We start from the raw sequence: 17,720 nt of genomic DNA, 5'->3' as shown, positions 1-17,720 counted from the left end.
AAAGGGAAAGACAGCTTTATAGTTCAACTGACTGGCATAGGAAAATCAATGTGCTATGTTATTCCACCATTACTTACTGGAAAGTTGGCCATTGTTATTTCACTGAAAATAAGTACATAAGATGGAAAAGCATGGTGTTTCTGCTACGTTCCTCGGTTCTGCTCAAAAGCACAACAAATTAAATAACATGCAGAACTACACTCTTGTTTACAATCTTTCCATCACAAGCAACAGCAATTATGACAAATCTTTCTATCAATGGCCAGAAACAAAGAAATATGTCTCATTGCAGTGGATGAAGCTCATCTCATAAATTATTGGAAATCATTCAGGTATCCCATGAAGTTACCTCATTAGCTATTACCCTAATACTGGTTTAATTTATGTAAAAATAATTTTATGTAGGGCCATATCATAATTAATTCCACCAAATAAAGATTAGCAAAATTTCAATTAAAAGCCATGATGTAACAAGCTTTACTCCACACACACACTTACATAGACACACTAGTAAATACCATATGGGCACAAAAATGCCACTGTAAGATATTGGAAGTGCTTCTTGCAAAAAAGCTGCCAAAAACTTTCTGTCCAAAATTCATCCATACAATAATTATATTATGGCTACAAAAGTGGAAGTTTTTAACTTTAACTTATTGTTGTATTAGAACTAAATATAGACTGCTTTTGCATCTAAAGTCTCATTTTCCTGGTACACCATTAATGGCATTGACAGCAACTGCCCATGTCAATGATGATAGAACCAATACTCGAATCTTCAATGGTAACCAAGAGTAATATTTCACTCCATGCTCAAGAGTTAAAGAAATTGCCAAAGAAAGGTTAGTCCCAGCCTATACTCAAGCAGGCTAAAGTAGCTACATATATATTATGCTGTCATTTCAACAGGTACTACAGACTACTACACATTTATTGCTGATTATCTTGCTGAAGTACTTGGTAACAATCGCTCCATTGTGTATACTAACTTGGTTAAAGATGATGCTCCTTTGGCAATTGCTTTAAAAGAAAAAGGAATAAATAATAGTAGCTACCATGGTAAAAATTTATCTAGCCACGACAAATTGAAGATAATTGGGAATTTGTGTTTTGATGACTCTAAAATACAAGCAAGTGTATCAAGCATTAATTCTGTGCATGATATCAAATTTATGTACATTCATAGCTAATGGTGTGCACTTCTGCACTTTGAATGGGTATAGATGTTCCTAATATTGACTTAGTTGTTAAACTTGGTTGCTCACCTACAGTATATTGGAGGAATGACACTGCAAAAAATGAATAGTTGTTATAAGAATGTATTGTTGTTAAAATTCATTTGAAATAACATCTCAAATGTTAAAACTACCTTTGCTTGTCAAAATAAACAAGAAGAATCAAAGTAACATATAAATTTCTCCACTTTTATTTTATTTCTTTATTATTAATATATATTTTAAAAACAACAATACCTATGAATAAAATCAAATCAAAGATAATGTCAAAATAATTGTTGTATATGTCAATGAAGAAAAGAAAGTTACAGATTGTATAGAAATTTGGTAAGGTAAAGAACTAAATATGCAATGATAAGAATTATTAAAACATGTATGACAATACATAGGATCATGAATAACAAGATCGTTCATGATTATACAACTACAAGTGTGGATTTTACAATGGTATACAACATAAAATCTTCATCAAAATATTGAGCATTTTATATCTCAACATAAAAAACTATTATGCCACTATAAACAATTGTGTCAACAATTTTACCAAAGTGAGGAAATATGCAATCATGTTTAATTAAGAGAAACATTTCTTTTATATAGTGTATTTTGTACTTGTACCCATTTGTGACGTAAAACAAGATCATCTGTAACAGTTCAAAACACCTCAAACATTCTAATAAGATCTGATGGCTCTGAACTAAGCAAAATCCTATTTGGTTTACTAAATTTTTGTTCAACAGTGACAATTCTGTCACAGAACTTTAATTTGTATGCAAGCCGATATTGATGACAATTAGCAAAAGATTTTGGGACATTTTTAAAATTGCTTTGCTGAGAAGAACGTTTAATAAAGCACAGCTTTGCTTCTTGTGTCATTGTCCAAGCATGCACTAGGGGACCAAACTTTTCAATATGAGAATAATGTGTCATAAAGTGCATTTTTGGTATGATACTAGATGATGGATACAACTCTTTAAAAAGTATGATTTCCTCTTCTACTAATATGTCTGAATAGGGTAGTACATCATAAGAAAGGATAGGGGACAATACAATTAATGCAATTTTTATAAGGAACAAAAGGCAATAATAATGCTTATCCACTTCAGAAATATTGTCACCAATAAAAATAGGTAACTCTTTTAACAATGATATCATTTGTGATGCTGATTGGCAAACGTAGTCATGGGCATGAGGTTTACTATCAATAAAGGTTTAGGCGCAATAAAAATCATAATTTTGAATTCTTGAATTTAGTTCCTTAATAGTAAAATATCCATTAATTCTAAAATCAGTTAAAAATAGATTAAGTTCCTTTTTAGCAATACCTTCAAACAAGTCATGCATGATGTCATGTGACAGACATGTTACTACAGAAAAACCAGGTACGTCTTCTAGCACTGAACGACGATTAATACCATGCATGGTTGAAAAATGAGAATATAAAGGACCATGTAACAATGAGTGATGATATTCATGAGAATCAACATTGCGTAAAATGCACTGCTTTTAAAAGACACTTGCTGTGATTCTTCATTTGTAACCATGTAGGATCTGCAAATGAAATACCTTCCTTAAAACCACCAACTAAATGTAATGCCAAGTTGTCCCCTAGGAAAGCTAAAAGTCCCCCACAAAAATCCATAGAATTAGCAGCAGTTATCCCATCAAGATACAAAACTTTTAAATTATTCACAAATGGTGCTAAAAAGGTATCATGAGCAATATCCTCTGATTTACCGACAGCTACTAAATAAGATGAAGCATATTTGGAACAGAAACGAGGCCTATAATTAGCCAAAAAAAGGAAAGGCAACCTAAATTATGCTTTGAAATGTATGAGCCAAAGGGGTTAGTAACCTCAAGTTCATCATAATAGCCTATTATCTGTAATGCATGTTTGTCTGTACTAAATAGCGGATGTGTACTGTAAAGAGACCCATCACAAATATCAAATAAATGCCCATCACTTGCATGATCGAGTAAAACTTCATTTAATATTGGATCACTTTTCAACAGTGACTGAAGTGTCTCTAAAATTGAAATTTAATAGAATTTATCAGTTCTCTGAACAAATTCTTTTTTGGAGCCAGTGAATCGAGTGCAATAATATGTACTTCCGAAGGCAATGTCAATTGGTTCCTATTGCACATAAATATATGCAATATGATAACTAAATTTGGCTGTTACTTACCACATAGTTCAAATGATCTTTAACAAACTTTTCCTGTATGTAATTACTGTCTAGGCCTTGAAACAACTGAGGAAAATCCTTATCAGTAAGTAAGCAAATGTCACCTATAATTTCTGAATCAATCCCTCCTGAGCTCATCTTCTCTGCAATTAGGGATGAAACACATACTTTGAGTGCTTTTGACAGCCGTCAATAACATCAGATACAGCAGATCGTGACAGATAATGCTTCTGAGAAAAAGTAGTAAAAATTTAGCAGGCTCTAATATATGGTCCAAGTTATGGTGATCTGATGATGAAGGCTGAAGGCCACTCTGGATATTATGATTGGTGAATGTGGCGAGTACTTGATCATCATTTATGTAAGGTTCTACATTGGTATAGTCAGAGGAATCTTCAATATGTCCTTGATAAATTTAGCACCTCATGATGATGCCTGTAGATATGAGTATTGAAAGCTGCAAATGAACTCAGCGCCTTTTCACAGTGGTTTATGCCACAGATGAGAATAAAATCAGCATCTTTACAATTCACAAGTCTCATATGACTGATGTATGACCATAAGCCTAGGACAGACAGGTTACAAAGACAACACTCCATAACCTGCTGCGAAGCCATTTTAAATAGAACTAAGAATAGATTGTCACGTGATCTATCACATGATTCAAGCCACTCCTCTAATTTGCACTTGCACTTGGCCGGTGGGAAGAACTTCTAGTTTTTAAGTTTTTCTGAGCTAGTGCCTAGTGGACATCAAAATGGACAGAAGTCTAGAAGAGAAGTCAGTTGCTGAAGTTTCAGAAACTTAAAAGACTAAGTTGGGTATTCTGGAGGAAATCTGCAAAGCTTTTGACGGTGAGTGATGTTTAATGAAGACTGAGAATATCATCATGTGCTTTGTAAAGATTGTTGTCATTAACCTGTTGCTCACTACATTTATTATTGTGACTATATGAAGGGAAATAATATAATTGTTATTATTAGATGAATTTGTCGATGGGTCAGCATTACATGATTGAACTAAATGTTACATTAAGGAAGTATGCAAAAAGATAGGACCAACGAAGAAAATATATAAGTTTATTCGTCAGGTAATATAAAACAAATATTTATGTGCTTTAATTTTTGTTTCTATAGACCATGGGTGATTCAGAGCTTGATCATATTCTATCTCAACCGAGAGGCTTGCATTTGTCACCTAGTTTATCAGATATTTTTTGTACTACACCTTCCACATCAACAGTAATGGTAAGCTCGCCATCTCAGTCAACGTGTAAAAGAATTTCTGTGGAATCTGATGACAGTTCTATTGCTTCGTCTTCATCGTCTTATACATTTAACATCCATGATAAATGGCGACCCTCCATTATGGAATGCATTTATGCACCTACAGCACCTGAGTCTAGAAGATTGCTAACACAGTCAGTAAGGAATGGAATAGTTCGTAACATAGTCACCCAGATGTACATGGTTTGAAGTCAGCCTACGAGTAAAAGGACATAAAAAATTTAGATAAACAAGAAGTAGGATTCCGAACAACCAACGAAAATACGAAATGATAGTCCTACTCTCGTGACGCAAATTCTACTCTAAATTGTACTTTCAATGTTACTTTGTAAGACGTTATGAATCACCTTTCAATGTAGAGTAGAATTTGCATCATGAGAGTAGGATTTTCATTTCGTATCTTTGTTGGTCGTTCAGAATCCTACTTCAACTTGTTTTTCTGAATATTTTGTTCTTTTTTGTGTTAATTTTTTTATAACATTTATAATTTTTCTTCAGTTGCCATTGTGATACTTGTTGGTTTTACACAAACAATAAGTTTATTATTCTTCTTATTATTATTATCATTGTTATGTCTTCAATTTAAAGCATTGTAAGAGACAACATTGAGTGAATAGATATGCTGAAAGAATGTCTACTATACTGATGGCAAGTGAAATGTATACTAGTATTGACAAGAGTCCTTGTTCCAGGAGCAGTGACAGTATAATCTTCCCTGTAGTCATGGGCGGTTGCAGAAATTTGGTTTGACCTGGGCATCAATAATTAGTGAGTGTGGTTCCATGCAATTTTGCAAGGAAAATGGACAATACTGATCTATAACTTCATTGAGATGGTTTCTTAGCATAAAACACCTAAGAAGCATGTTGAACTACCACAGTTTACACTGAATGCCCACACCAGAATCATGAATATAATCATTGGTCAAAAATTCAACCTGGGCATTGCCCCCTAATGCCCAGGCCTGCAAATGCCTATGCCTGCAACCCTTCCTGTTTTCAAGTCATATTATCATTGCATTATTGTAACATTATTTAATTAATTGTTTTTTTTTGAAATAAAATAATCATTTCATGACACACTTAATAAAAGAATAGCATGCAAGATTAATAATACCTTTTCTTACCTGAATACCTCCACGAAGTGTTCTGCAGTTGCTTAATAGCGAGCTTAATAGCTTCATTAGCTTGCTTCTTCCACAGCTGCAGATCTGAGCATGCGTGACCACACCCAATATTGGAGCACATGCTTCTTTAATTAATCAAATGGCGGCATGCAGCTAAGATGGACCCGATCCAGCAGTGACAGTACAACTTCTTCCTTTGCTGGAGAATTGTCATAAAGAATAGGGACTGCAAATGCATTATTGGAGTAGAATGGAGAAAGAATTAGCCTTCTATCACCAAGCAAATTTGAGATTTAGCCTGACAACTGGATTGACAGGACTTGATGATGATGATGATGATGAAAAAAGGTGGCTGAACAAAACGGCTGTTTTCCGGATTTTTTACTTTTCTCTCAGACAAGGTTTAGAGCCACACTAGTGGTACCAATGGAATCCTCTGGTCAAGATAAGGTCCTCTATAAAGTCTGGTAAGCATAGGAGCTTCTTTTCCCAGTATAGCAAGGCTGCAAAAGTCGTGGCAGCCATTTTGAAGTGGGGTGAATCCTATACTTAGTAATGCTACCGCGTTACTAATAATTGTGCTGTAGTTGCATGTAAGCTGGTTACTAAGTACCCTTTTATGTGAGATGAAGGCCAAAAAGTGACAGGATATATAAGTTTGTATTTAGTATCTTGCACAGAGTGTAATAAGTTTAAAACCATAAGTGGGTAGTTTTAAAGGGTAAAATGTTTGGCAATTTTCTATAGTAATTTGGCTATATGTCATTGAATATGCATGTAATAGTATAAAATTACTTTGGCAAATTAAGATGAAATCTATTCGCCATAATCAAACCAATTTTATTATTTATTATAGCACATTTTCAGAAATTGATCTGACAATGAACTTGCCAAATTTAACCATTCCCAAAAATTACCCAGTATATACAGTAAACCCAAATAATTTAGCGACCACTATATTTAACGTTTTTGTACTAGTGGTTAATTACCACCCAATAATATTTACAATTTTTAAAACACTGAAGTAACAATCATTGACAATCATATTTATGGCTATTGACTTTAACAAAATTAGGGAAAAGGTTAATATTTATGGCATGCAATTATTAATGGGTTTACAGTACTGTATAACTATTACTAGCTGTATTATTTCTTTTTGTCTTTTTTTGAACCCTTTTTGCAATAATAATTATTATAACTACACAAATGTAAAACATTGAAGGGGCGAACCTAAGCAAGTAAATCAATGTACATATAATAGATATTGACAGACTAATGATGCTCATGACAGTGCAACTTAAGCAGCTTAGAACTTGATTGAGTGCAGTGTAGTTATTGACCTACCTTTGTAATTGAGTGAAGTTTAGCATTTGGAAAGCATTAAAGATAGCTAGAAAAAGTCACTGCACAAATGATGTGGCTAGATAGGCAACTGTAGCAATGTAGTCCAAGTTAGTTCAGGCTGTGACAGACATTCAAAGCCATTCACATCAATAAAGATGGCATACCTGCTTTCTTGACATTCCTTGCAGCATTTGGACAGTAGTATGCAAGTACAGTAAGTCGAGTTATCAGCAAAAACAAGTTTCATAGTTACTTTATTGCATTTATAACCTTGCCAGGCTGTTGGAGAAGCCTTTGGACAGAATATCTGTCTTATTTTGCTGCCAGAAAACTTATGACCCTTCCCGTTGTGTTGGTCACCATTTTATTTCATTGTGGCCACTCTCACTTTTAATGAAATATTGAAAACTGAATTTAGATACCCTTTTCAATGCATAGCATCTACCGTAGTACACATAAATAGGGGTGACGTACATGTACAGACAGACAGACAGACAGACAAACATACTCGTCTCGTGTATGTGGGGCGAGCTCAGGCTCGCCCCAATAATATTTGATTTTATATTTTGGTGTATTTCAAGAGGCAGTATTATACTTGGCCAAATATGTATTTTTTTATTATTGGGGTAACTGAGCCATTTTTGTCGTTACTTTTTGTTGCCCCAACCCATTTTTCCTATTACATGTATATTATTCCATAACGGATTTTAGTAATATTATGGCATACATTGAATTCATAATTTTAGGGGTCATGGGAGAAGATAATTGATAGAGTGCATAATACACGTTCAGTAAAAGGAAAGGCATCACAGGAACCAATTGACACACCTGTCGAAAAAAGACTTTGTCCTACAAAATTTTGCACAACATCACTGTATCCACCAGTTTCCTCTGATTATGGAGACCAATATAGCTTTTCTAGAAATCTCGAAAAGATTAAAGCAGAAATGAAGATGTCTAATCCATGAAAAAAGGTTTTGCTACAGCTAATCCACAAAACTTCTGGTAGAAGGGAAATGGTTCTTGGTGAAGTAGGGGATGTCCACTCAATCATTGATATAATTGATATGTTTCCTTGCCTCAAATTGTGTTTTGTTTAAATTTTAATTAATTCTTGTAGCACAATAATGGTTTGTATTTTTTAATATTTAGATTTAAGAAGAAACCTCAAAAATTTTTGGGAAGAAAGATATTTTGAATATTCATCTTTCAAAATGGCGTATTTGGGCTAAAGCAACTATTGAATACACAGATTCGTTATGAACAAAGTTAGTATTACTGATTAAAGAGAAGTATTCAGAGACATATAAAGGTAAGTTTTTCTTTGTACATGCAGTTACATAATTACATTATACTAATATCTTATAACAGGAGATGAAGACAAACTTGCATTATCATTGTTGGTGCACTTTTTTAGTAAGAAATCTGCTTTAACTACTACTTTATCCCAAATTTTTAAAGAGTATGAAGTATGTTTGATTTCAATTTGTATTCAGTTTTGAGTATTATACTATAGATTACAAACAACCCAGAAGAAATCGCTGCTTAAGTGAAAGTGGCCACTCCTTTAATAGGGTGTTTTGACAACTCCTACTTCATATTTATTGAGGGTTCAATTACTACTTTTGTTAAATGTTTTACTGAGGCCCTTTCAATCTCGTTTGCTTCTCATTTCATATATAATTTAGAGTACTGCAGAGAATTGGAGGATCTTACCCTTTTCTTCCAAGAGTTGATTTACCTGTTACCTTCTAATGAGAAGAAGAGTTCATCATACTTGTCAATAACTACCAGTCTTGCAAGTTTTGTTGATTCGTGAATTATATAATTGATGATTATGAGTTCCATTTATTCACTTCATTTATTCTGAATTGATCTTAATATCTGTTTAAATTTACTTTTTACAGGTTATATTAAACATAATTTCAATGGTTAAAGTTAGGCTGTGTCTACAGCTCCGGTAACCGGACGTAGTTTGCAATGCTAGAGCTCCGGCAGTCCGTTTTTCTCCGTAAAACAGCTTGTGCGCATGCGCAGTAGTGCAAAATGGAACTTAGTCTTTTTATCAAGAAACACTAAACCCTAACCCCAAAACCCTACGATCCCGGAGGCTAAAATGTACGAGAGGGTGCTCTAAAAACTAAACACTAAACCCCAATCCCAACCCTACGACCCCGGAGGCTAAGATGTACGAGAGGGTGCTCTAAAAACTAAACACTTAACCCCAATCCCAACCCTACGACCCCGGAGGCTAAGATGTACGAGAGGGTGCTATTTCTTGACCCAAAAAAAGCCAAAAAGAAAAAAAATTGCAAAAAGATATTTTAAAAAGAAAAAAAAATCAAAAACTGCAGCATAGTTTTACTCGGTAGTCCTGACCGGATTCGAACCCCTGACCATATCCGTGCAATCCACACCAGCCTCTCCACTGCACCACCACGACCTTGCTGCATCATCAACGCTGGTTGTTGTATTTATACTCGGTTTCTATAATATAAATTAGTGTATTATTAATACTGGGGCGTAGCCCCAGTATATATAGGGGCGAAGCCCCTATTACCGGAGCTCTAGCACTGCATACTGTGTCCGGTTACCGGAGCTCTAGACACTTCCTTAAAGTTACTAAAGAGAAATGGGTTAAAACTAATATATTTCAATGTGGTCATTTCAAGTGCCACTAAAGGTCATCTCAGTTCTAACTTTTTATAAAGGTTGAAATAACAAAAAATATTTTGCAGGTAGTCCAACAGTTTGGAAGGGCTGGAAGAGATGGCCGAAAGGAAAAGGGTATTAACGCTATGAAATTCATGTGATGCAACATCATTTTGGTACAGGTCTCCTTTTTTGTAAAGATAACCTCCAGCATGCTTTGTTTTGGGGTAAAAATACATTGTGTAAGTCATATGATGAGAAAAACAGCTGTTATCAAAATGTCAAGATGTTTGTAGGTACATGTATATTATTTTTATTAGTGTGCCATCAATTTTATGTCATACCCGTACACAGGTATGCTCTTGCTCATTGACGAGATACCAACTAGCCCTGTAAACTACTTGATAAAAGAATTGAATCTTCAGGAAAATGATTGTTTACAGCTAGAAGGAGCCCATCCCCTTTCAGACAAGCATGTCATAGCTACTGCTAAACTACTGTCACAACAATTCCCAGACATGCCAATGATTCAGTCATGTTTGTATACTCAGAAACTAATTCTCATTTAGCTGGCTACAAACGATTCATTATTTTTCGACAACTTTGGGGACCATTGGTTACTAGTCATTTTAGGAATGGCATTGCTTTTCTTTATGACTCCTTGTACACAGAGATCATTCACTCAGAGTTAAAGAAGCAGCTCATTGCCCTCTATGGATCTGCTATGGTAAAAGTACCGTGGTTGGTGAAGCAAAAGGTGATAAGGATTGTGCCTGCTTTGCAGTACCATATACAGTATCTATTCTTTATAGAGATGATCCTGTTAACAATATATTTGATCAGTCACACATGTGACAACACATGATTGAATGTCTCAAAAACAAATTTTACACGCCATTCCCATCTATGACATGAAAATCAAGACGCAATGTATCAGAATATGTTACCCAACTACATTGATTATTATAAACAAGTTAACAAATGTACTCTATAGATGTTATTTAATGTTCAAAGTTATTGTATTGGTCTATGTAGCTAATTGTACGTGCAAAATGCATGGTGGATTGCTAAAGGTGACCAGATAAATGATGCGTAGCTATCCCATATAGCAGGAAATTTTGGAAGGAGTTAAATTTGGCAAATTGTTAAATTTTTGCAATTGGCAATTTTTATATTGGGAAATATGTGGTCACATACCATTGAGCACACATATAATGGCTTGAAATGGTGGATTTTATTTTGGAATTTCTGTGATAGATTAAAAACTATTGATTATTATTCTTTATTATATAGGTATGTGTATGTGTATCATTATCATTTGAATTATTAGTTGTATGTGTGTTATTGATTATTAGTGGTGTATGTATTGTGTATTAATAATGTATTGTGGTTTGAACTTAGACTAATTTGTGCAACTGTGGTTTATATGAGGGATGACAGCTCAGGCTTGCCCATGCTTTCCAAGGTTGCCATATAACTAAGAACTCTCTATGTCATGTGTTTGTCATGTGTGTGTCATATGTATAACTAGTTTTAACTTGTTTGTGTCACATGATTTTGAAAATAATATAAAAGTGCCCAAACTTGGTTGGTTGGTTTTATGACCTAAAAATATTCTTGTAGTTGGCGTAAGCCTGGGGGGGCAAGTGTAGATTTCTTACACTTGGTGGCAGCGATGGTATACTCTTGCTGAGAGTTCAAGCAAGACCCTTTAGTGGAGAGAGATAGTGAATGCCAACTACTATGTCTGGGAAAACTACTTCACCTATAGCTACAGCAGAGAAGGCGAAACAACTGGAGAGGATGGCATCTCAAACCGAGAGTATTGCAGCATTGTTGAAGGTCGTTCTGGAGGATAGGCAACGTCATGATGAGGAGGGCAGGAGAAGACAGATTGAGCTTGCAAAAGAAAGGGAACGCCGAGCAAAGGAGGCAGCAGCTGAGCAGAAGAGACAAGATGCTGAGCATCAGCTACAAGTGGAGAAGCTCAAAGGACAGATGGAGATTCTCCATTCTTTCACTCTACCAGCAACACCTGCGTTGGAGGGGGAACCACCAAAAGGGGAACCCAAAGACCAGTGGCGGTTCTAGGTTTGAATTTCTGGGGGGCCTAATGATATGGGTGGGATAATTAGTGGGTGCGGTCAACCAGGCTTGCAGGATTTCATTTGGAAAGTCAAAATTTAGAAGATTAGGCCTCTTAAATGAGCTCCTTTGTGGTTTACAGACTGTTTACACAGTCAAGCTTTGCAGCTGTTTCACAGTTTACATAATTTTATACTTCACAGTCTTCACCACAAAAATTTTGGGGGGCCATGGCCCCCCCAGGCCCCCCCTAGATCCGCCACTGCCAAAGACGCGGTAAAGCTGACAGAACTGACTGAGGGGGAGGACGTAAAGGCTTACCTGAAGACTTTTGAGAGACTGATGGAGGCCTATGAGGTACCCAAGGAATGCTTGGCTTATTGGTTGGCTCCCCAACTGACAGGAAAGGCCCAGCAGGCCTATGCAGCAGTGACTAGTGACAGCGAAAAGAAGTACGAGGTCAAGACTGCCATCCTGAGAAGGTATAACATCAACGAGGAGACCTACAGATCCAGGTTCAGATCATCTAGAAGGAAAGAAGGAGACGGCTACATTGAGCAGGCAATTAGGATGTCTGACCTTCTTGAGCGCTGGACTGTAGGGTGTAGAAGCATGGCTGAATTGAGGGAGAAAATGTTACTCAAGCAGTTACTCAATGTGATGTCGCCTGAGCTAAGGATATGGGTGAATGAGAGGAAGCCCAAGTCGGCAGATAAAGCTGCTACAGTAACGGACGACTGTATGACAGCTAGAAGGATGACTGGGAAGAACTGGAAGGAGACTGGTGGAAAGGAGAAGACTGGTGAAGACTCAATTAAGCGAAAGGGTGGGGCTGATAGCAGAATGTGCCACGTATGCAAACAAAATGGACATCTTGCTTACAACTGTCCCACAAAAAGAGAGCGAGAGGACGCCACTACTAAAGATGAGGAAACTAAGAAAAGGAAACCTACACTGAGGAACGTAAAGTGCTATAGCTGTGGGAATCTGGGCCACATGTCGATGCAGTGTCCAGATAAAGCTTGGTTCTGTGGTGGAGGAATCCCGAAACGAATGTCTAGAAGTTCTGTTCTTGTAGAGAGGACTAGAGTGAAGGACATAGTGCTGGATACTGGGTTTACTAGGACTATGGTGCGATGTGACTTGGTACCAGAAGACGAACTAATAGAATTAGAAGCAGTGGCAGTGAGGTGTGCTCATGGTGATACCGTGCTGTACCCCCTAGCTGAAGAGGAGATGGAGCTTGGAAGTGACAGGATGGTTGTGACAGCAGCAGGGCTGATTGTCTTCCTGTGTCAGTACAATTAGGAATGGATGTTCCTGTCTTGGGGAAACTGTTACATGGTGAGCATGGTGTGATGCATTCACATGGGGTAGAAGAGGCTCTAGTTGTAATGACAAGAAGTCGAGCAAGGCAGGAGGAAAGAGATGAGTTGGAGAGGGCTCAGAAGGAAGCATTGTCTTGTGGGGTACCGAAACCACTAGAGCTGACTTCCCCAACGGTGAGTGGTGGGAATGGGGAAGCTAGTGCTGAGGAGGTAGTTTTGGAAAGCGAGTTTCCATTTTCAGAGGACTTCTTCTTAAGCAAGCCAGTAAGGACTCTGAAGACTAAAAGTCAGAAAAGAGCACAGCGACACAGTCATGGACTGGAGAGAGCAAAGGATCAGAAGCCGAAGAAGATGGAGGTTCCTGTGAGTAGGGAGGTGCTACTTCAGATACAGTCTACAGATGTAACACTGGAAAAATACGAGCTGCCTGTAAAGGGAAGTCTGATGATGTGGAGGATGGTTACTTTAAGAAAGATGGTCTGATTTTTAGACGCTATATACCTCCACACCAAGGTGGTGAGACCACCATTGATCAGCTGGTGCTACCCAAGGAGTATCATAAGTTGATTTTGTACACTGCACACACTATTCCCTCTGCAAGTCATTTAGGCAAGAAGACCGTGGAGAGGATTCTCAGAAGATTCTATTGGCCAACCATATACCGTGATACAGCTGATTTCTGTGGTAGCTGTGAGATTTGCCTGAAGACATCTCATCGGAAGTGGCCAAGAACCCCAATGATCCCCTTACATGTTGTGGACGTACCATTCTCCTATAGATATCATTGGACCACTCCCAAGGAGAAGAGCAGGACATTGTTATGTCCTGGTGGTGTGTGATGATGCTACACGGTATCTAGAGGCAGTTCCCCTACGAACTGTTGACACTGAAGCAATTGCAGAAGAGCTGGTGAAGATTTTCTCTAGAATGGGAATTCCCGTTAACAGATCAGGGAAGTAACTTTACCTCTCAATTACTGGTAGAAATATATCGATTACTGCGTGTGAATGCTATTCGGACCAGCCCCTATCACTTCAAACAGACGGCTTGGTGGAAAGGTTTAATCAAACTCTCAAGGGAATGCTGAGGAAAACTGCATGCGAAGATGGCAAGGACTGTGATAGATTCATACCCTATGTTCAGTTTGCTTTTCGGGAGGTACCACAAGAGACTATAGGGTATCTCCGGGATAAGCAGACGAGTATGTTCTTAGCTGTCTGTGGCTCAACTTCTTTTGAGCTGGCCAAGAGTCTGGTACAGCCAGATACGCTAGCAGACACGTCCTTTACTGACATCCTAGGAGCTCTGAAGAATCATAATGCTCCAGAACCGTCACCTATCATTCAAAGATTCAAGTTTAACTCGAAAAAGCATCATGCAGGAGAATCTATTGCTACTTACATAGCTGCTCTTCGAGCGATAGGAGAACATTGTCAGTTTGGACCTACACTCAATGATATGATAATGGATCGCCTGGTCTGTGGTGTGAATGATAGAGCTATCCAGAGAAGGCTATTACAAGAGTCCAAGCTAGACTATAAGACTGCTTATGATATTGCTATTGCTATAGAATCTGCTTCTAAGAATGCTCTGGATCTCTTTGCTGGTGGTACTACTACTACTCACGTAAAGAATTTTTGCTCAGGTTTACCATCTCACTCTCATAAACAACACTCGTCACAGACTACTAATACCACCACTCAATCGTGAGCCGCTACTAAACCAATCTGTCACAGATGTGGTACTGCTGGACATTATGCAACAGTATGCAGTTTCAAAGAGGCTATTTGCCAACACTGTGGAAAGAAGGGTCACCTTTTGAAAGTGTGTAACTCAAAGAGGACTCAAACCTTGACTGACTCAGCAAAACTACAGTCAGCACCTAGCCCACAAGGACAGCCTAATATCAAAATAGTTCAGAATCCAGCTCAGCCTCTTACTCAGGAGCAAAGTTAACAAACTGGGAGCACTGACCACAGGAGTACACCCTCTTAACTCTTCCTAATCAAAACTATCCACCACTTGAGGTCTCTATCAACAATGTTGATTTTCAGATGGAAGTTGACACAGGAGGAGCTTTCTCTAAAATAAGTGAAAGGACTTATCATAACTACTTCCCTACTACTTGACTACAACCTTCAGACATTGTCCTTCGAACGTACAGTGGAGAAACCGTTACTATTTTGCGATCGTTGAATGTCACTGTAATTCACAGTCAGTTTTTCTTCCATTGATAGTCATTTAAGGTGATGGTCCTTCTGTCTTAAGACGGAATTGCCTTGAAGTTATTCGTTTGAATTGGAACCACATTCACAATATTGTTCAGCCTCAGACTATTAATAGTTTTATTGGTTGTTTTTCTTCTGTTTTCACTGATGAACAGGGGCTCATTAAAGATGGTTCGATTACAATTCAGACACTTCCGTCTGCTAAACCTAAGTTCTTCAAACCTTGCCCGGTATCTTATCATCTTTGTAATAAGGTAGAACAAGAGCTCAACTGACTACAGCAACATGAGATCATTACTCCTATTAATTTTTCTTCATGGGCAGCTCCAATAGTTCCAGTCCTGAAACCAGATGACTCAGTCAGGATCTGTGGTGACTACAAAGTCACTGTCAATACTGTCTTACAAGCAGATACGTACCCACTTCCTCGTACTGAAGATTTGTTCTCAAAGTTAACTGGAGGTACACTTTTCTCTAAGGTCGATCTGGCCCATGCTTACCAGCAAATTGCTCTAAATGAGGAATGGCGTAAACTCACTTCATTCAATACTCATAAGGTATTGTTTCAATACAACCGTTTACCATTTGGAATGACTTCCGCTTATATTTTTCAACGGATCTTAGAAACCCTTCTAGCTAATATTCCTCAAGTACGTGTCTACCTAAATGATACACTTGTCTCAGGTATAGATGAACATGATCACATACAGACTTTATCTCAAGTCCTGAGCAAACTAGATAGTACTGGTTTTACTGTGAAGAATGCTAAGTGCCAATTTGGCCTAAAGTCCATTTCTTATTTGGTCACGTCATTGAACGACAGTCTCCATCCATCTCCTGATAAAGTGAAGGCCATTCAAGAAGCTCTGGAATGTAAAAATGTGACGGAACTCAGGGCATTTCTAGGACTCATTAATTATTATTACAAAATTATTTCTAACTTATCTTTTATTCTTTTTCCCCTCTACAGGTTACTCCAGAAAGATGCCCCATGGTCATGGACAGAAACTGAAAGGAAAGCATATTCAGACACTAAAGCACTCCTACAATCATCGAGTATTCTTGTTCATTATGATCCTTCTAAGCCCCTGATACTCTCTGTTGATGCCTCTCCATATGGCTTAGGAGCAGTTTTGATTCACCAAATGATTGATGGATGTGATAAACTCGTCTCATTTGCATCTCGTTCCCTTTCACAAGCTGAGAACTACTATCAAATTGAAATAGAGGCATTGGCGATTATATTTGGTGTCCGTAAATTTCATCAGTACCTTCATGGTCGACATTTCCATAATCAGTCTGATCACAAACCTCTGCAGTACTTATTCCATGACTCTAAGCAAGTCCCTGCTAAGGCTTCAGCTTGTATCCAATGATGGGCTTTAATGTTAGGAGCTTATGATTACTCTAATACTCACAAGCCTGGGAAAGCTATTGCTCATGCAGATGGATTGAGTGGACTCCCGCTCCCTGATACTCTCGACGTTACTCTGATTTTTACTGAGGTTGCTCATCTCATGTATACGTTGTCTACCATGATCGTAACAGCAGAAACCATTCGTAAATGGACGGACAATGATCCTGTTCTTTCAAGAGTACACCGACTCATTCTACATGGATGGACTATTTCTAATCCAGATCCTTAATTGCTTACGTTTCATAGTCGTTGGCGTGAGTTATCAGTTATTGATGGGTGTGTTTTATGGGGTTCTCGGGTTACTATTCCTTCTGTTGGTCAGCATATTGTACTGGAGCAAATATATGATTGTCATCCCGGTATTAGTCATGTAATGAGTGTGGGTGTACACTTACGTTACTTTATATAACTGTGAGAGAGTAACTAATTTTAGAGAGAGAACCACATGTGTTAGTCGATGATTATTACTTTTTGTGATATACTGATTATTGATTTTGCTGTTGCTTGGATTTGGATAAGACAATTATTACATTGGCGCAGTGGGTCTACTATGGCAACTAAGACAGTAATTTTTCCTGAACTGTATAGTGGGGACTCTAAGTGCGGTGAGTGGGACGAATAGGTCATCCACTTTCAGAATTGGCTGAAGTCAATGGCTGGGATGACGATGCCAAGCTAAAGTTTCTTAAAGTACGGTTGACAGGCAGAGCCCAGTCTGCATTTTAGCGACTACCTAACGACAGTAAGAATACTTATGCACATGCTGTAGAGGCCCACACCGAACGTTTCGAACCAAGCTCGAAGCACAACTGTACGGGCAGAATTGCT

The 17,720-nt window shown here is 37.6% G+C and overlaps 1 protein-coding gene across 1 annotated transcript; it reads left to right on the top strand.

Annotated features, from left to right (window-relative positions):
• Window positions 1-12,261: 12,261 nt before the first annotated feature.
• LOC105314452 (uncharacterized) lies at window positions 12,262-13,227 on the top strand. Its single transcript, XM_011408623.1, has one exon. It carries the CDS (start codon window positions 12,262-12,264, stop codon window positions 13,225-13,227), a length of 966 nt encoding a protein of 321 aa, XP_011406925.1.
• Window positions 13,228-17,720: the final 4,493 nt, after the last annotated feature.

This window comes from Amphimedon queenslandica, unplaced genomic scaffold (genome assembly GCF_000090795.2).
Source record: "Amphimedon queenslandica unplaced genomic scaffold, v1.1 AMPQUscaffold_12911, whole genome shotgun sequence".
Lineage (NCBI taxonomy): Eukaryota > Metazoa > Porifera > Demospongiae > Haplosclerida > Niphatidae > Amphimedon > Amphimedon queenslandica.
Note: the sequence above shows the minus strand (reverse complement) of the source record. Positions and strands in the feature narration are given on the sequence as shown.

Excerpts from the sequence above, each read along its gene's own strand:
- LOC105314452 (XM_011408623.1), top strand. The coding sequence starts at position 12,262 with ATGGAGGCCTATGAGGTACCCAAGGAATGCTTGGCTTATTGGTTGGCT.